The sequence below is a fragment of the Melanaphis sacchari genome, unplaced genomic scaffold, assembly GCF_002803265.2.
Source record: "Melanaphis sacchari strain LSU unplaced genomic scaffold, SCAv2.0 Contig4_pilon_pilon, whole genome shotgun sequence".
NCBI classification, from domain to species: domain Eukaryota; kingdom Metazoa; phylum Arthropoda; class Insecta; order Hemiptera; family Aphididae; genus Melanaphis; species Melanaphis sacchari.
The window spans coordinates 5,053,989-5,075,982 of record NW_020271335.1 but is presented as its reverse complement, the minus strand read 5'-3'; the positions used below and the strand labels follow the sequence as shown (position 1 = coordinate 5,075,982).

Genomic DNA, 21,994 nt, shown 5'->3' with positions numbered 1-21,994 from the left:
TTATAGTCGGTACTATATGTCTTAATTTGTTTATTCGTTATTTTATTTTATTATATGAATTTTTTTATTTATTCAGTAATGACACATGATAAATAAGTAATAACGACTAAAGTAACAGTTAGAATGACTAATTTATACTTACAGTAGTGTTCGACCAGGAGTAAAATTTCGTATCTTTCTAATTAACCAGAAAATAAAATGTATAAATTACACTACTAATGATTTTAACTAATTAATAACTGAACGTATTACTTCCATGAACAATATTACAATCAAACAAATATGCTTGGACATCATTTATTTTATTTATAAATACAAAACTTCTTATATTTATACAATATTACAATTTAGCATGATATGATAACATTTTATTTTATGTATTCAAACAAAATGTGAAAGTTTTAATACAACACTTTTTTATCTTATTTCTTATCAAAAAAAAAAAAAAAAATCGTTTAATGAATCTAATGTAACAAAATAGATTAAATAAATTAACCAATAGTTCATTAACTAAAAGTAAAAGTATTTAACTAAAATAATATTTTTTTTACCTGTTATAAGTTGTTGCAATACGTTATACTATGAATTATTTTTTTTATGAATACTTAGAACATGAAACATATTATTATTATGCTTAATTTAATAAAATCAATACTATACTTAAAATATTCACATTTTAAACTTAAAAGTTAATATTTAAATAAAAATCTTTACGAACTAGCCAATTAAATATTCTTATCTAATTTTTCCAGTAAATTTTAATAAAATTAGTACAAAATAATTCAACAACTTTTTTCTATTAGTGATAAAATAAATAAGCTTTTTTCAAAAATTGAATTATTATATATTTTTGTATAAATAAATTTGTAGCTTAATAAATTTTTCGTTGTACCTAAATTTTAAATATTTAAAACAAAAAATTCAAACAATATAATCTATATGCATGAATTATTTTTGAGTTCAATTATAATAAACCATTTTATCAATTATTTCAATATTATTATATATCTATATCGGTTTTATATTAATGTATATATAAAAGTATATATAATATTTCAATTTTACATTGAAAATAGAAACTATTTAAAATTTTTTAGTTTATTTTGTTTTCTTTAATAATGTTTTACATAATATTTTAATTCTTTTTAAAATATTTCCTACGCACAATACAGAAAAAAGTGAAAATATTTTAATCCAAGTAAATTAAAAAATATTATGGAAAAAAATACAAAAAATCATAACCCCTTATCCTCAAGAGTTTTCTTAAAATCTATTTATATATTATAAAGTCAAAAAAGTTTATATTTAGAAAACATCAGGCATACTCGTACACAATAACTCTATAATTCTTTCAAAATATTTTCACCAGACTCGATATCCTTTGCGCGTCATCTATTATTCTGAATAAATCAATTAAATTAATTAGAGAAAATCTATAAGATATTTTAACAATAAATATAACTTAATAGCTATACCAACATATATGTTAAAGCTCGTTTACGATATTTATATTCAGTGGTGATATTTTTGTACAAATAATTAAATTGTTACAACAATAGTTGTGAGGGTGTTGACCAATTATTTTCAATGGCTGTTTTCATCATTTTAAAAATGTACCAGTTACGCACTTGCGCTCAACCGAATGTACCAATTGCCTTCACATATTACTAAATATACGATTAAAAATACCAATCCGTTAAATTGGGAAGGTAACTATGTAAATAATAAATAATATATATAATATGCAAAACTAATGAAAATCATATTAATAATAATAGTTCGCCAATGCCAACAGAGAATTTTACCAAAATGCGTAATTTTAAATGCGATTAAATGGGTAGACGATATATAGGTAATGAATAACGACAATTTTATTGTATTAAGCTGTATCGCAATACGCATGTTATTATTAATTATTATATCTTAATTAGTAGTTTTATGGTTGTTATAAATGATTACAGATATGATGTATATTTTGCTAGGTATAATTTAGTAGACAAAAATCCCTGACCTAATAACAAGAGGAAATTATTACTCAAGTGTATAGTGAAAAGGACAAAACTTCATTTGTTTTAAATAATAACACATTTTATCAAAATTGCGTTATACAAGTGGGTATTAAATTGTTACGTACACTTAAGATATGTACTTCAAAACTGTTTATAAGTGAAGATGAAAAGATGCTTTAAAAATTGATTATCGAACATAAACATTACTATTTTTAATGCTTTAAAATGGAAAGCTTTGGATGATATTTCTATACGAACATTATAAATAATGCGTGAAGAATTTCAATTAAATGTCACAGATGTAATATTATACGATCTAAACTCCATTCGTAGAAGCATTTATCGTGCGAGAAGAAAAACACTTCCACCACTACAAAAATCTATTTTTGAAGTTCTCTCAGCATTGACAATATTACAATTATATACTTACTGAGGTAAAATCTATTATATAACAACGACACAAAAAATATACTATGTTTTGCTACAGAATAAAATTCTAAATTGTTATGTTCTCGAGATAAAATGTTTTTGGACTTGATATTGGAGTATTGTGTGAAATTTTTTCTACGACTTCTTACAATACACTGAGTAAAAAATGAACATATTTATATTCCATTAGTGTTTTCATAACTACCTATAACGAATCATCAAAATGTATTATTTAATATGTTTAAAAAAATGCTCTAGCTTTAGTCTTTTATTCAATCCGTCAATTATCGTATCTGATTTCAAATAAAGTATCCATGTAGCGTCCAAAGTCATTTTGCCATTAATTAGTCATGGAGTACAGATTTGATCTCAATCATGGTGAAAACGCGTACAAAATTTAGGATTAAAGTCTCATTAAATTGATCTTAATTGAAAAACTGAAAAATGTCTTGATTTAATTTTCAGTTTGTCATAATTACCCATTAATTAAATAGACAATCGTTTTATTGAAGATTTGATGTCAATTCAGCCTTTATCAAAAAAATTAATGAAATTTTCAGACTATTTAGTTAACACATAATAATAATATAATAATAAATATTTCCTCAAGCCCAACTTTTTAACCTTCTCTATGGGCTTGAATTAAATTAATTCAGAAAGGGCTACCAATATATGTGAATCAATTTATTTGTCTTTTTTGAAAAATCTCAGTTGTTCAAATCCAAATTTTTTTATTTTTTTAAATGTTTTTAAAGAAATTTAAATAAGTACATACATATTGTTATAAGTGACACGAAATAAAAAATAATACCAATCGCTCGCACCTAAGCAAAAATTCCAAATCGACGATTTTATATACCTATAAATATTAAAATAAAAATATTAGCAGTTAGATTTTGTAAAATCTATTAGTCATTGTTACAAAATATAACACACAACACAATATAAAACATTAATAATATATCTAAATTGTTTACTACCTAACATTTTATTTAATTTTTAGTTAAATTAATTTTTTTATAACACAAAATACGATATCTACATAATATCTATTATGTATACCTATAATTGCAATTATCAAATATTTTTTTATCATTTTATACTATTTACAAATTATATTGTATGCCACTAATAATTATAATTATTTTATTTATTCTTTTACTATACGTGTTGTTATCATTATGATTATTCACATATTTACCTCCCTTTTTTTACGTTTTGGTATTATAATTGTATATGTCGTAGGCCATATGGATAATTAATTTTTTTGCGAAAAGACTAGGCTCTTTGCAATGCGGTAGCCTGTTTTCGAACAACGTATTATTTTTCAAAACAGCCTGCTATTTTTCAGGCTCATTGTATACAGACTAACAGCAGTTAGGCCTTTAAAAAATTACAATAATTTTTGGTAATAATTATTTGACTGTTGTATTACTAATTTTATTTTATATTACTAATCATATTATGTAAAATGTAAATTGAACTATTATATTATTGTATTATAGGTACATTATTTTCTTTTTGTTTATAACTTTGCCAATATTATATTTTGAGTGTCTAATAGTCTACAATCTACTTTTGGAATATTGAATAAAATATAACTAACAACTTCAATTATAACTAATTTCTTATCGCTATTTCTGTATCATTTTTTCTGCCATCAATATTCCAAAATTCGATCATGGACTATTAGACATTCAAAATATAATATTGGCAAAATTATAAACAAAAAGAAAATAATGTACTTATAATATAATAATATAATAGTTCAGTTTACATTTTACACATAGTTAGTAATATAAAATAAAGTTAGTAATACAATAGTCAAATGGTCATTACCATAAAATTATTGTAATTTTTAAAAGGTCTAACTGCTGTTAGTCTGTATGCAATGAGCCTAAAAAACAGCAGGCTGTTTGGAAAAATAATAAGTAGTCCGCAAACGGGCTACCCTATTGCAAAGAGCCTAGTCTTTTCGCAAAAAAACTAATTATTCATATGGCCTACGACATATATATAATAATATGTGAAGGTTACTGATACATTCAGTTGAGACCAACTGGTGTATATTATTGAGGGTAATGGTACACTTTGCTCTAGGTAGTTTGAGGGGAATCGATATAAAAATAAAGGTACTTTTGAAAGCAACTGGTACACGCCCGTTTGCACGACAGTCCATCAAAAACGATCTATACATTTATTATTATAAAACAGTACTGGTTGTTTGTATTTAGGCGGCGTTTCATCTGACCGAAAATGTTATGACGAATTCAATACCAAAGGATCGATGAGTGGACATTGCGGCATGGTCGAAAATGCTGGTACTACCACGTACTTAAAATGCGATCAAAAGTGAGTATTTCAAAAATTGTTTTAAAAATATAATTTCATTCCAAAATTTTTATTTATTTTTTCTTGTAGAAATGTGTATTGTGGTTCATTGCAATGTCAAAAAGGTAGTAAATATCCTCAAAACTCATCAAGACACACCAAAACAGTGATCACCATAGATTCCAAGGATTATGAGTGCAAGTAAGTGAAATTATTATTAGTGTGGAACAATTATTATAACTACAATATAACATCATGTATAAAGTGAACTCAAAGTTGAAAAATCGTGTTTACTTAACACAAACAAACAGCTCAAAGAACAAAGGTAATAGGGTATTCGGTATGACATTTGAACCTCTAACTGTCATGTTGTTTAGTTCTCTTAGAGTTCTACTAAAATTCGAATTTAATAAAAGTACCTGCAAGTAACTTCTTATAGTAGGCAGACGGAAAACTATGAAAACATTGTGATACAATTTAAAGCAAAATCTTTTAAACTTAGTAAATTCCTCTAAATTTACACTTAAATATGTTACGATTTCACTTAAAAAATTTACCTCATTTCTATACAAAATAATTGTTGTCTGATGTCGGAGGTTATAGTAACATTAGTAACACATGTCCCTAGTGTACTACATACAACCTATTCAAAATATAGTAATGATATAAGTTGTAATTTATAGGTAACTTATAGTGGGTTAGTCGTTAATAATAGTAGTTATTTTTAGAGTTTATAAAGTTTATAATTTATGTTATAGTAATTAAAACTTTATTAAAAGCTAAAAACACATACATTACAATCCAAGAAAAATAATACAAAAATAAAAGTAAGAAAAAGGCAGAGGAAATACAATATCAAAAAAAAAAAAATAAATAAAATGATATGACAGCAAAAAAATGCAATACAATCTTAAATTGTTTTAATGAGTTTTATTAACCAATACTAAGGAGTTAAAATATTTAAATTCGTAAAATAGTTTAAGGAGATTTTTAAAAACATTTTACAAAATTTGTTTATTTATACTAAAATCTGCTTAAATTATATTCCTTACACACTATTTAAAATGTATACATAAATAAAATAAAATCATTAATAATGCGTATTGTAAGAAAGTAGCCACAAATTTATCTTTATTTTTTTTTTCTTATTTAATAAAATTTAATGTTACAATATAACATTTATATTTAAATTTTTTGTGCATTTTTACTTTTGATTTAAATAATGTTATAAAATATATAGTACATATAAATAAATTAGTGAAAATTATTTATGTTATTTATAAATTTAAATTATGTAATTAACAAAATACGTAATTAAATTATTTCTTACTATTCAAATAATATATCATCTTATAAATACAATAAAAATCATACAAAAATAATTTAAAAAAGTATATTAGGCGTAATAAATCAATAAAATAAATATATATTAATTATAATAAATCGATGCGATAATGTGTTCGTTTAGGTCGACAAGTGGTTCAAAAATGTTTAGCTTAGTTCAAGATGGAACTCTGTGCGGTGATAATCTGGTAAACAAACAAATTTATTGCTTATCATATTGCAAAATACGATTTTAATTTTGTTTATTTCTTAGATTTGTATCAATCAAACATGCACGAGTATGAAACCATACATCGATACACACAATAAATGTCCCAGTAATCATAATAATATGGAGTGCTCTGCACACGGGGTAATGGACTTGAATTCGATAAACGACGTACATAATGTTAATTCTACGTACTATTGTCCACAGATTTGCTCAAATTTAAACCAGTGTTTCTGTGATAATGGATGGACAGGAAATGACTGTTCTATCCAGTTAGAAATTTCGCCTACTTCCCCAAACGCCGGAGACGTGACATTGTCGCCGGAGGATGCAAAAAAAGCTAAGTCCGATCTAGAAAGCAAAATGATCATGAAAGAAACCCCATATGGTAAGATACAAAAACTAATTAAATCGTTCGTACACATTTATATAAATATAACTAGTTTACATGTTGTGAAATTATAGTAATGAAAATTACTATAAAAATTACATGACAAAAAATATGAAAAAAGTAATAATCACAACGATTGCAGTACCTACCTAATTTCTTTATAAAAAAATATTTATAGCGGTTAATCCATATAACATGAGACATTTTTATTTTAAAAACTATTTAAGTTTTTATTTACCTAATTTTAAGTTATATCGACTAATTATCAATTGAAATCAAAATTTTACTAATAAAAATATAATTTTACTATTTTTAATGACAACGATAATTTATTCCTTATTCCAAAGTAGAATATTTTTTCATCTAAAATAATAAATGTCTTATATTAAATAGTTTACCCCATAATGTTTAATTTGAAATTTCTGCTATATTTTGTTTTTTTTTTCTATCCCGTTATTTTTTAATACGTAGGTACCTAACTTTTTTTCTTTAAAAATACATTAATGTTTTATCTTATAATAATATAATAAAATATAAATATAAGTTGAAATTTGTATTCTGTAATTCAAAATAGTAAGACACTGATTCTAATTCACAGTGAAAATCACTAGTCTCTGATTAATTTTGCTCTGAATAATTACTCAGGTACAACATACTTTTGAACTTGAATAACATAAATTATATTTTATGATTATTTATTAATTTATAACTGTTAATATGTTAAATGTTTAAAAAAATGTACAAGAGTAATTGGTTCTCATATAAACTGATTTAATCTTATTTTATATGCTAGTACGCCGAATTAAAATCAATGGTAGTGTTAAGTATCTTAAGTATCTTTAGGAAGGTATATAATTGGTACTTAAAGAGCACGAAAAAGAAGCTTTTTGAATACATTTGATCACCCTAACAGCATTGTGCAGCGTCTTAAGAAATGTCAAGTTTTGTTAATCACTGTCAGCTCGTAAAGATTTTGTTTTCGAACAACGTTTATGAATTTTTCGTTCGATAAAATCTCCATTAGTCTATAACTATAGTTTACTTTTTATATCTTACTTTTACATTATTTATACATGTATATAACTAAATTTGTTTATTAAATTCATTATCCCATTTATTACTAAATTACAAAACGTCATTTATACTATACGTATTTTAAGTTATAAGTGCATAACTAAATAACTATAGCTCGCAGGCTATTAAATTGTTTATTGCATTGTACGAGTATTAAAGCAATAGAGATAAGACGGTACCCATTCGAAGCGATATTCTTTATCCGTATTCTAAAACAAATTGATAATCCAATCAACTTTAAAGATTTCGTCAGACTATATTAAACAGAATCATAATAATATGCTGAGTAACACTTATTATTTCAAAAAGTATTAATGTCTGTTATAATATTGTTTTTAAATAATAAAATGTCATACTAAAACAACATGTACTAACTAACTAATTAACTAGATACACATTAAAAATTCGAGTATTGTGTGATAGTTCTCAGAAAATATTCTCTTTTACAGTATTACATTCAAAATTCATGACGTAATTAAAAATAGAAAACAATTTAAAAAAAATAATACATAAATAATGACTTAAAATAATTTGATAAAAATATTTTCAAAATTTTTAATACCTACTTTTTTATCAAATAAGTGTTAACTGTTAAGAAAATCGCCTTGCACGCGGTAACCGATAGATAAAGATTGAAAGGACATTCCGATAAAAAGAAACCAAATATTATAAGTAAACAATACTGCAGTTCATTGAAATTAAACAATTTAAAAAAATGTATTATTATTATAATTTCACCTACTCTCTTATCCGAGTTTTACACTCACCATTAAAATGTGCTTGTCTACATGTTCCTACAACATTGTTACCCAAACACAAATTTATTGATGAGCCAATAGCATTTGAAATCGAATGATAGTTTGCACATTGTATCAAACACTGTTCATGCCGGACTCGAATGAACAAATGTATAATGAAGTGCCAGTGAAGTGCAGTGCAATACGGAGACTACCAAAAGGAAGTGGACAAACCAGACAAGAGGAGAAAACTATTATATACATTATAAATTATAATATTATAGTTTGTATAATATACCTAGTTGGTATTTGTTTATAATCGTTTAGCATAATATATAGTATGGTGTACTAGTTTTATTGCATTTGGGTCTTACATTGTCTGAACTATTCTCTTCGAAATTTCCCGTTGTCAAACATAATCTATACATTATATTATAATTCTATGGAAACTATACAACTGAGGTATATAAATTACCTAAATATTATGTTCGTATTATTAGTCTATATCCAACACTGTATTTAGAAGTACTATAAACTATATATACTACATAAACGCATTTACTTACTACTTTTCATAATCAATACCTATATGAAAATCAAAGACTAGATTAGATTGATGATAAGCATTAATAAAGAATATGAATACAAAGCAACAAACAATGCCTTATCCCTTCTCATGTATATTATTCAAACAAATAAACCTTGCATATATTAACAAAAGAAAAAAAATATTTGTTAATTATTCTACATCAAATTATTAATTTTAAACTAATAAAATATAGGTTGATACTTAAAAATCATAAATAGTTTACAGTGAGTACTAATGGAAGAGCTATCATCGGAAATAAGGGTGAAAAAATAAGGGCAATATTAAGTGTGTTAAGTTTCAATGGAAAATATGAAAATAAAACAATTTCTACGCACTCCTCTGCTCGTAAACGTTTACAAATAGTAGCAAACACTGAAGAAATGTTTGATCGTATCACCTCACTTAACCATTCACTATCATCTATTTAAAATTATGGTCAAATCCGGGTCGTTTTTTAGTGTCAGCTGTATGCCGATAATCGATAAAATATTAAAATTACCCAACAGTACCATCTCAATGTACATTATATTAAATATTTTATCGAACGAGCCGACGGAGCGACGGTAAATAATGTTCAGAACGGGAGTCAAAAACAAATAGCGTCGATCATAATAATATAGCATTTCAAGTCAGCGAAACGTGCTGAGAATTTCCATATTTATTTTTTATTCACATTTTTAAGATTTACTAGATTTTTGTTGATTATATATTTTTCTACCCGACTAAGACGTACTGTTATTTAAAAAAAAAAAAATCATGTACACGGTTGTTTAAAATCAGTAAAAAATCAAGCATTTAAAATTTATTCTTCGAACTCAAACCATTATTACCATCTATATATCAAACATTTTATTATGGTAAAATATTATCCGTTATAAATCCGTATAATAATACTAATAATCATAAAATATGGTATTAATATTAAATAATAATGCCAGGGGCATCACACTATAATAATACGTGGAAATAATAAATTCGTTTATCAATTTATATCGTTAGTTTCATAACATATAACATTATTTCTGTCAAAATAAAATACTAAAATGTAAAATTATTGGTATAATATTCATAGGTCCATTACATGTATTTTATTAAAGCTAATACAATTTATTTGATTAATATTTCAACACAATTTTTTTTTTTTTAATCTATTAAAATGCTAGATAATTATAAAAATAAATAAAATATATATTAAATTATCAAAATATTTTCTGTGTTCTATTCCATATTATTCACAAGTTTAAAAATTGGGTCAAACTTTAACAACGTCGAAATTCGCAATTTCGTTCATTACGATAGTCATCCAAAAACCTTATGTATAATATACACATTAAACATATCATCACCGTAAAAACTATTACTTTTGATCACGTTTACTTCTTTCTTCGCTTCCCTTTTAAAATTAATTTGCAAAATCCTTTTAATAACAAGTTAACCTACCTCCCAGCGACCTTCCTCGTCTATAGAGATAAATTCACAAACGAAAACTACATAGGCGCTTTCATACGTCACAACGACCGTATTCATTTTTACTTCTCCTGTTTTGGTCACGATTAATAGTTACCACTCGTCATTAATCTACCTACGAGTATACCGCGCAACCCCATCCTAAATTCTCGTTCTCTGTTCGAGATCATCTTTAGTTTGAAAACAAACTTTGACTAATTCCAAATGTCGGCTATTTTTATTCTTAAGTGCCACAATGTACGTCCCGGGGTCAAAGACTCGAGTAAATCGTTCTCTAAACTGAAGGAAAGCGAAGAAAAAATAATCAATATAAATTAAAATATATTATTATTATTTATTAAGTTATTAAAATTAAAACTAAATTGTATTAAACAAACTATAAGTATCATACAGCATATTATAATTATAATAATAGAATGATATGGGTTTTTTTTAAAACAATTAATCACATAATTTATAGAACTTAAATATAATATTATATTACACGAAAGACGAGAAAACGATTTTTACATTAATGCATTACAATATCTCATTTTTTTCGTCACACAAATTAAATTTTTTTTTCTATAGTATAAAAATAACGTAAGATACTTGAAAAACTTATTTTATTAATTTTGCTACCGTTACAACCTGTAATTTTAGATTTTGAGCACAGCTAGAAACGTATTTGTTTTATATTTTATAATGATGTGCTTCGACGCGTGGGTAGATGGATCACCCTAAAAGTTGCGTGTAATCCTACCTATATAAATTGGAAATTGAACACAGATGGTACTTTATACAAAGATTATTTTTTTTTAATTTTCCTGTTGTCGAGCTTTTGAAAACCCTCAAAATAACAGCAATGAATTCATGACATACCCGTTTTCGACGAAATCACATTTAGTCGTTTTATATTTTAATTCAAAAAAGAAAGAAATAATAATCCTATAGGCACAATGTTTACACAAAACATTTATTATATTTATTTTTTTTATTGTATAAATGGACGGGGATTATTTATGAAAATAACGAATTTAATCGTTTTTGGAATGAATATCTGATTTTTTAATACATGTCTTTAGATATTAATATTTTATTATGATGTTATACCGAACTAAATCAAACCAAACTTAGGTTTTTGCTGTTTTTGGTTTCCAATTTAAAATATTCGAATTAAATCAAACACCTAATCATTCGATTTGAAAATCAAAACAATGAAATTCATATTATCATTAAATTGTATAAAGTATTGGTCCTCAGCAGTAATAATTGGAGAATTTTTAATTTTACAGAATATTTTTAAAATTTATTACAATTGTACAATTTATAGTATTACTATAAAATATTAAATCCAAAAATTAACAAATAATTTCCAGACACCCATTCAGAACATATCAGCACATTAGGAATGGTCGTGATATTATCAGTCGCAGTAAAATTCGTCTTCATAAGTTTTGCTTTACTAGCTATTTGCTACAGGTAGCGAAATCAAAATAACACAAAAGTCTTGAAAATTTGGACTGTTTAATTTTATTTTTTTATTATTTATTTTATTAATATATATTTATATATGATTTGTTTTTACACAAAAAATATGATTTGTTTTTGTTTATGTTTGAGGTGTGCAAATTTGTTTTTGTTTTGTTTTACGAGCACGCATCGTACTTGTTCTGAAACATTGATATATAATTGTATTGAACCAAGTATAAAAAATATTTTAAAATCACAAATCCATTAAATTACATGCGATCAGTATATTGTAAACGATATATATTTGTAATTGGTAATCGGTGACACAAAAAAAAAATAATAATTATTATCTCGTTACTTTTCTACGTTTAATTGCAATATTTTTTGGGGATTTCTCATTTAAAATCATACAACGCTTACATTTATTTTTTATGTTTGAATTTGTGCATTGTGGAATTCGACTTCACCTCGCCTGTACGGAACGTTACATTGCCGTTTTAAAGTAAACGCTCACAGCACCAACACCGGTGTCTTGGTTATGATACTCATGACTGCTGTCGGAGTGGTGTTTCTGATTTTCACATGTTCTGCTTTGTGTTATCGCCACGTGGTTGTGTACAAAAAGAACCCCTGTTTTTGCTTCAGGTTAGTCAAAAAGCTCAGAATTATACATTTTTTATAGATGACTACAATATGCCTATAATACCTACATATTTAAATAAATAAATCAAAATACATTATATTACCGGTCCCTATTAGCATAGGGTAACCGATCATCTCAATATTGATCCTGTAGTTTCATGAATAAAACAATATATGTATACCTAATATTATACATAAATATTATGTTAATACTCTTTAAATATTTTATTTTTTGTACAATGTTAACGGAATTTAGCTGTAACCTATATACATACATACATACATACATACATACATAGATCAAATAATATGTGTATATAAAATATAAATTTATGAAATTGTATGACTTTAAAATAACCGATATCAACTGAGCATGCTAACAGTTTTAGTTTACTTAAACCGGTTCAGGCGAGGTAAAATATACTGGACTTGTAGTGTTATCATAAATCACAATGCTTATTGTAGTTTAGTGAGATTTATTATGTGTTTTAATATTGTACTTAATCACAAAAACAGGTCTACATCGTTGGGTAAAATCAAAAACTAAATTGATTTTTACTTATTAAGTTTATATTTAAGCAAAAAAAAAAAATTAATACAATCCTAATAAAATATAATAATTAAGGATGAACAATTTTCGTTTTATTTTCTAATTTTCGAACAGTTTTTTTTTTATAGTACTAATTAAAGCAAATATTTTTTTAACATTTTAATCATTAATATCATAGGCATACACACGAATGCAGCAAATGGTTCATATTATATATGTAATAATATTAATTCATAAATTATTAGGTATGTTTTCATCTGTTATTTATAATCATTGATTTATTTAAATTTAAAACGGATTTAAGTTATTTAATTGACGAAATCTACTAGCAATATAAAAGTATAAAGTTTTTGTCAATTGAAACCTAACCAACTTATAATTTGGTTGCTGTTTAAATTATTATTTTTAATAATTACTAATTCATTATTAAAGTTAATCAATTTTCTTTTTAAATTTAAATTTTGAATATTATTTTTAGTGCCAGTTTGATAAATCAACGATTCTTTTATGCATTCAACTCTATGATTAATGTTATCAACTACTTATACTTAAATTGAACAATTTTTTTAAGCTATTATACTTTCTACTCAAGTGCATTAACTAAAATTTATATTTATTAACTGTTTGAGCAACACGTGGGTGACACTTACACAGAGATTCATATTATATAAACGGAGAGTTATTTATTAAATAAAATTCGTCTCATATTAATATTTTCTTAAAAATCGAATCTCAAAACAATCACGAATTTAAATCACTAAAAATAGAACTCCAAACGATTCGTACTAATTTTCGGTGTTTATGAAATATTATTACTATATTTTATGTATTATAGAAAAAGTTTTAATAAAAATAGATAGCAATATTTTAAAAACTGCATATTATTTATGTTACTCGTATTTTTTTCAATTCCAGTTAAATAAGTATAAAAATATTATTACTCGTTAAAAATAATAAAGACTTCAAGCATATCATGTAGAAATTATAATGACATATTTAAAATTTTCAACAAAAAAAAACCATGATGTTTTTGACTAAATTTCGTCATAAGTGGATAATACTTATAAAAACTCACGATAAATAATTTAGCACACCTAAATTATTAAAATAAAATATTGTAGCACCAGTCATGTAGTTACTTTATAGTTTATATTACATAATTATCACGCAGTAGTGCAATTTGTGCATGGTATGATTAACTTAAGCATGTACCAATGCGCTTTTGGTAGTTTTGTATTTATTTATGTAAGTATGCGTAATAATAATATATTATAAATGCGAGCGCTTATTAATACGCTCAATGATGAAATCGTGTTTTTGCGTACAAAAATCGTATAGGAGGAGTAGTGAAAAACAAGCAACGGACAAACAAAAGCAATCAATCAATACAACTCCCGTATCGAAACCGTCCAGATTTGACGCCCCTTCTGAAGAATCGGCCGAAGAAATGGCTATGGTTAACATTAACAGAATTAATAAATACGGAAACCAATCTCCATACAAGTAAATATGCTTTAAATAATAATATAACTTTGAAAAAAATTCAAAGAAATAATGTTAAAATATTATACTTTGTTATGATACAGTTGATAATTCTGTAAAATTTTTTTGATATCATGTCAAAATTATATTGATCTTAAATGGCATATTAATAAATTGTAATATAGTTAAGAGATTATACTTGTACTAATGCATACTATATTCTTTTCACCCCCTTTGATATTATGTTTTGGTCTAATGGCTTAAATGTTATTACAACTAATTAGATTTCTTAAAGAATCCTAAGAAGGATATTAAATATCTCATATCTATGTGTAACGTGTGCTCTTCTCCCTCTTTCTCTCACTCCCTCTTTCTCTCACTCCCTCTTTTAGAAACTACCACATTGCATACCTACTATTAACTAATTTAACTAATTATTAGAATAATAAATCTTGAAACATTTTATGGGGAGTTCATAATAATTTAATGGTTAAAACTTTACACTATGTTATGTATAAACAGTAAGAGTTCTTTATTATATTTTTTTTTTTTTGCTGTATAAATCAATATCATGCGCATTTAAACAACAATATTATAATGTATTCCAAATTCATTTGTATTATAGCCGCTCAGAAACTGGATCCCATAAAATGCTCTTTCATCCGACAAATCATATGTCTCCAAGCACTTCTGGTATTTCTATGTAAGCATATCATAAATATTTATAAACGTATCTTTCTTTTATTTATTTCAGTTATTTTAAAAATTGTTGTACATATTATATAAATATATATTTTAGGGAGCATAAATCACAAAACTTATCCAGATTAGGCCTGTGCCCTAACGACGAAGATGATATGAACATCCAAGGCAAGTTTATTTTTATTTTACTTATGATTGTATATTATTATATCTCCTCTAGAGATTTCATCGTTATAAATTCAACTTGTTGAACGTTATATGTCTATATGTATACATATATATATATATATATATATATTATATTGTCACCAATATTTTACGAGTACTGACATTACTCATTTATATAACTTTCTTTAACTTCCTATCTGTTCGTTCTTATAATCTAATACCCATGTGTATTTAACTTTAGGAGCACAAATATAACTATTTTGACCATATTGTTTTAAAATATAAAAGTTTCATTACTTTTAACAAATCGCGCGAAACATGTTCGACAGTGTGAACAATTTTTAAGAGATTTTTGAACTCCGAGAGTTTTATTTGAATTATTCATTATAGAAAACCTTCACATGAGTGGACGTGGAAGTAGTTGTGGTCTTGCTCCAGGATCTGTAAGTATATCTGACATGGAACGGAAAATCAAATCACTTGATGGTTACCACGGAGACTTGTTGGAAAAACTTCGTACCGCCGCACATAGATCATCGTCCGGTGCCAGATCGAGTAGTGAAGACTTATTATGGCGCACTTTAACTGAAACTGCTGAATCAGCTTACAATCGCATTACAGCTAGTCAAGAAAGACTGTGTGAAGAAAGTTAGTAAAATTAAATTATGTATATATATTAAATATTTTCATTTACACCTAAACATTTTGAACTTTAAATTCAATATTTATTTTTTTATATGTGTATATTAATAATAAGCAATTTAAGTACAAAACCAAGAAATTTTAATTTAAACTATTATTAAAGTTTTGTTATAAAATTAAATATTTTTAACTATAATGAATACCATTAAAATTTGTTTTTAGGACATGGACTTCCTCAAAGTCATACCGTTTTATCAGAAAGTGGAGTGCCAACATGTCATCGACATCCATATCGGAGGCCCAGCAGACGAACAGATATCGGTGTGTATTATAAATATTTACATGTTTTTAAGTTACATCAAATTGTAATAATAAAAATATATGTTTATTAAAGCACCGGAAGACGAAGAAGAAACCGCTAAAGAGGTTTCCTCTACAATACGTATACGGAATCTTGAAGATCTTTTCAAGCAAATTCAAGAACACACCGTAAGACACAGTCCATCTGGTTCAGAAGAAAACAGGATGTCCGAAACAGAAGTTGACAGACATTATAGACATGACGCGCATACTGGGTGATTATTTTTACTTTCATTTATCACATGTCGTATAATATATATATATATTATAGTATAATAATATTATAATCAATTAATCAAATTGATATGCAATAAAATATGATAAAATATTCAAAAAATATTTTAGATTCGATCATGCATTAAATAGTTTTCATAAAAAAATTGATTAATAATAGTCGAGAAAACTTCAGTAGATAATATTTAACAAATTATCTTAATTTAACATCTTTACTTTGAACTTGACATTCTTTGAAATTGTTTGTATACATTTTAGACCACGTAAGAGTATACAACGTTGTATCTACATGGCAAACACACGTCGTACTAACGATTATTAAATAAAAATACAACAGTTCATGAGCTTATTATTAAAAAATATTTATATTTTTTAGTAAATATTACTAAACATGTCAATTTATAAATAGTCTATTACGACATATACAAAACAATAATCTTAGACCATCATTAGAAAAATAAAATTTTACATTCATTTTTGAAACAAATTATCAAAAACTGTTATTAACTAATGAATTATAATAATATATCATTAATCGTGTATAAAAAATTTTTTTGTATTATGTAAGTTTTTGATCATTATTAACTTATAAAAAAATTAAAAATCACACTGAAAAAAGTATTAAAAACATACTTTTTTATTTTAACAATTAATGATAAAAAAATCAATGAACAAAAAAAAGCCAAGGGAGATACGACGTTCTTGCCTTATGAGCATATGCCTAAATCTTTGTATAAAATACTGTAAATTTTCATAGCATGGCCGTCAAGGAGATCTATACAACTATAACAATTAATCAATATAATGATTTAGGTAAGGATGCCTCAAAGACATATGCCAACCCTCTCAATTTAAGATGCTCTCGATAGTCAATATTGATATGATATGCTGTGAAATTATCGTAACCAGAATTGTTTTTCTATTTTGTTCACTCCTTACCGTTTTCCATAGATGCGAAGATCCGAGGTTCGTGAGGGGCTGGTACCGTCCGGCGAGTAGGGCGACTAGCGGCTCGGCGTCGCCGTACCAACAGGCGGCAGCCCGGGCGTCGTCGGCCACCGTCCACTCGACAACAGGTGAGGAAAGCATCTATGAATCGGCAGACCACCCGCCCTCCTGTCGGAACGCGTGTAATACCCCCGACAGCGAAAGGTATGCACCACATACACAAACCCGTCATAGGCACTAATTGTATAACATTATAATTCATCAATATACAGAGTAATTCATTAAGCATGCTCACACCTTTTGTTCTTCAATAATGCAGTTTTCAAAATCTTATTTTTGAAATATTAAAATATACTTAAAAAAAAGTGTCCTGTAAAAGAAGAGAAACTCTCCTCTTTTCAACTATATATTATTTAACAGATACATTTTCTGGAAATACTCATCAAAAAATTCCAACGAGAAGTTTTTGAATTATTTAACTTTGTGAGCTCCTTAGGCAACGAGCTTAAAAGTTATTAGGACTTGCTTACCTTACTAAATTTTTAGTAATTATTAATATTAATCTATTAACATTCATAATATATAAAAAAATAGTCCAAATATAATAAACTAGATCCAAAAAAATATCTATTTTATATTTTTATAAAATCATTTTTAAAAATATTAACATTTTAATAACTGAAATACTGAAAAACTACTTATTTAAATTTTAAATTAAGTAAAATTTTTAAAATTTTTCCACTAAATAATTTACAATAAAAATTGGAGATATTGTTTAAATAACAGAAGTTTGTATCACCTCAATACACTCCTTAAGCTGTACAGAAAATCTCAAGAAATTAAATGTATGGAATAATGTTATATATATTTTATTAATTACAAAAATGAAAATTAGAATAAATTCATTATTAAGTTAAGGAGAGCATACTTGATGAATCATTTTGTATACTAAAATACTATTTTATATAAGTCATAATATTATCATTATAAATACGTACACGTACTTAAAGTATTATAATATTTATAGTTTCCGAAACATAGCGTAATAGTGCTTTAATATATTACGTATATACAGAATGATTAGTTTAACACCACTAAACTTTCCAGTTTATACACTGGCTCAATATCATTACTTTCCAAGCTATTCTGAATAAAACATTTTTCATTTCATATTTCATCGTTTTTCTAATGATATGACAATTCTTTTAGAATAGAAAAATATTAGATTTACCTAGAAAAAACTTAGAAAATCCGCAAGTATTGCAATAACCCTGATAAAGATAACCTCTTTTATAAATTAAATGAAAAAATGAGCAGTGTGCGTTAAAAAATCAACCTGTATATATGTACGTTATGTATTTATAATTCAATGGTGGTTTTTTTTTAATATTAAATAGCTGATAATTTACGTGCAATTTAGAACATTTCAAAAGTAATGGTTATTATATTTTAGAAAACAGTTTTTAGAAATTAAAATTTCTAACTATTTTTACATTCATACAAATATAATATATCATATGATTTAAATAATATAATATTAAAAAGCAACAACATTTTCGTTTTATTAATATTTATAACTAAAATGTTTGCTGATGAATGTTCACTTACTAAAATTGTATAAACTCTTACAATATTCTAAATTCTATCATACAATATTTATCCGTGTATGAAATATTTATGTGACCACAGAAATATGATTAACCATCACCGATAAATTATGATTTATATACAATAAAAATAGTATGTATTGCATACATGACAAAAAAAAAATATTATTAACACTAGTAGATTTTTGAAAACCACGCGTGATCGTTTTGTTTTTTTTTCTTCTACTTCTTGTTTTGCTACGACCGCAATAACTCGAACTTAATATATACTATACTGGCAGATAAATCGGTTTGCAGTTAATCGACTGTGTCGTTTTCGAATGAATCTCACGGATGTGTATAAAACAAGACGAAGAAAAAAACAAAACGTCCACAGCTGCTATATAAAATAAATAAATATATGTATGGGATGGACTACTGTTTTTTTAACGTTCATCCGCAATGCATCTAAAACAAAGCATACAGGAAACTACGCAATGGTCCATTCTCTATATTATATTATAAAATTTAATATTATAAACATTAAATTAGAGTGTATTATTACATACTGTAGCCTGTAGTTATACTATTATAATAATTATGAAATTCGCTTTCGGTAAAACTAAGTTCTATATAAAAGCCATATGTATAAATTCTCATAACAGTTTTAATTGTTTATAAATAAAATTATGATAGCGATGCATTACGCCATTTTAGATAAATATTTTCGAATGCATCGCTATTCACAAGCCCGTTTTTCTTTCGGTATCGATTAAGTCCGTATAATCGTAATAAATAAATAAATATAAGCCTGCCTAACTACTATACGTATAATTGTATAAGTATGATTTATTTTTTTCAAACACATTTCAACATTATAAAAATTTTGGTCACACGACATTGCGACATACCGTTGTATTAGTACGCTGTATGACGATCAACCACGTGCTGACTGATAGCTTTTACATATATTATACCCATCAGAATTATGATCGGATTGACGTAATAACAAGGTTTTTTTTTACTTGTTTGTCATCGCCACCTAGTCGTTACAATTTATCATCCCACTACGTGACCTTACTTCAGAATCTTTAATCTAAAATGTCTATACTCATAATCGATATTTCTTTAGAGCTATCTCGATTTTTTTTTTGTAAGTAAATCTGGTATGACAATTATAGAAAAATAGTAAATACTTTTTAAATATTCAAAATTTTATTTTATTATACTCGTATTATAATCATGATAGTAGTTTATATTTGCAATTTATCATTACATCGTTACTAATAACGTTATTAACTTATTTTGAGACAGTGTTAAGAATTAATTTTATGAATTATTTTTCCCCCAATATTTAATATCCGTGTTCAATTTTTACTACAAATACGTATCGTTAAGATGACAACACAAATAAAATATGATCTTAAGGAAATTTTTTTATTTTTCGTACAAACCTATTTGTTTATGTCTAACTATGAAATATTAATGATTAATTTACTATGCTACTTTTGCATTTTAAACAATATATTGTTATTGTTTAGTTTTATTTGAAAGTTTTTTAGTGGTACCTACCTATATAAAAACTATCATCGGACGGTTGCCCGAAATGACGTGTGATAAATTGTTTTCTACGCAAAAGTGCCGATGAGACGATAGGCAGACAAGTACGAAATTTTTTTTTTTCAAATTTCCCGGAAATAACTTTTTTCAGATTGTTTTTTTCCGTATAGAATCTCGACTTTTATATAGACTTGGTGGTGAACCAGGTGCATGTCTCGCAAATATAGCGACCCGTCGTAGTTCGTCGCGTTGTCATACAATAAAAATATCATCTGTCCCGCCGTTCGTGTGTATAATAAACGTTTTGGTTTTTGTGCTTTCTTTTTTTCCATTCCCCCGGAAGCTCGTCGACCAATAGCGCGGTCGGCTAGCATGGACATGCCGGCGGTCGCGGCCATCGCCGACAATGGCGTCCGACAGCCGGCGGCAGCCCGCAGCGGCAGCAGCAGCGCCCGGAGCAGTCGCCGGTCCTCAGCGCGCCAACAACACCACTTCGGGTTCGACCCGCCGTCGGCTACCAGCAGCGGCATCAGCCATTCGCCGTCGCCCCGGTGCCGACAGCGGCGAAACGGCGCCACGGACGACATCCGCACCGCCACCGCCACAACCAGTATCATCACCACCGCCAACAACACCACCGCCGCCGACAGCAGCAGCAGCAGCAACAGCAGCAACAACAACCATCACTGTCACCACCACCGCCACCACCAACAACAACAACAACAACAACAACATCGCTCCTCCCCCGCAAACAACCCCGACTTAACCACGACCGCAGCCCCCGAACTGCATACCTTGCTGCTCAACAACAAACATTTTCCCGAGTACAAACACTGACGTAAATCGAATGCCGTCGCCGCCGGAGGACCGTCGTTCGGTAACCGTGACTCGTCCTTTTAGAAAGGTCTTGACGTTGAGTGACGGGACAGGACGAGGTGAAAGGTCCGACGGCAGCAGCGGCTGTTGTAACGCGATTGTCGTCTCGTATAATTATTTTTATTATTGTGAATATTATGATAATGCAGTAAATTTTTGTGCGAATGATCGACGACAATTGCTCGTGTATATTAACAGGTCATCGTCATTATT

The 21,994-nt window shown here is 26.8% G+C and overlaps 1 protein-coding gene across 2 annotated transcripts in view; it reads left to right on the top strand.

The window, feature by feature from the left end:
- LOC112598701 (disintegrin and metalloproteinase domain-containing protein 11) overlaps positions 1-21,367 on the top strand; it is a 235,438-nt gene extending 214,071 nt beyond the window's left edge. The window contains exons 15-28 of one of the 2 annotated variants that reach the window (XM_025345244.1): positions 4,673-4,790; positions 4,860-4,970; positions 6,238-6,301; positions 6,367-6,465; positions 6,529-6,709; positions 12,535-12,676; positions 14,562-14,726; positions 15,331-15,408; positions 15,505-15,575; positions 15,966-16,223; positions 16,440-16,538; positions 16,612-16,792; positions 17,763-17,963; positions 21,249-21,367. In XM_025345244.1, the coding sequence (XP_025201029.1) occupies positions 4,673-4,790; positions 4,860-4,970; positions 6,238-6,301; positions 6,367-6,465; positions 6,529-6,709; positions 12,535-12,676; positions 14,562-14,726; positions 15,331-15,408; positions 15,505-15,575; positions 15,966-16,223; positions 16,440-16,538; positions 16,612-16,792; positions 17,763-17,963; positions 21,249-21,276 (1,796 nt within the window). In that variant the 3' untranslated portion in view covers positions 21,277-21,367. Of the gene's footprint in view, positions 1-4,672; positions 4,791-4,859; positions 4,971-6,237; positions 6,302-6,366; positions 6,466-6,528; positions 6,710-11,937; positions 12,041-12,534; positions 12,677-14,561; positions 14,727-15,330; positions 15,409-15,504; positions 15,576-15,965; positions 16,224-16,439; positions 16,539-16,611; positions 16,793-17,762; positions 17,964-21,248 lie in introns of both variants that reach the window. The other variant, XM_025345245.1, reaches the window with a different exon arrangement.
- Positions 21,368-21,994: the final 627 nt, after the last annotated feature.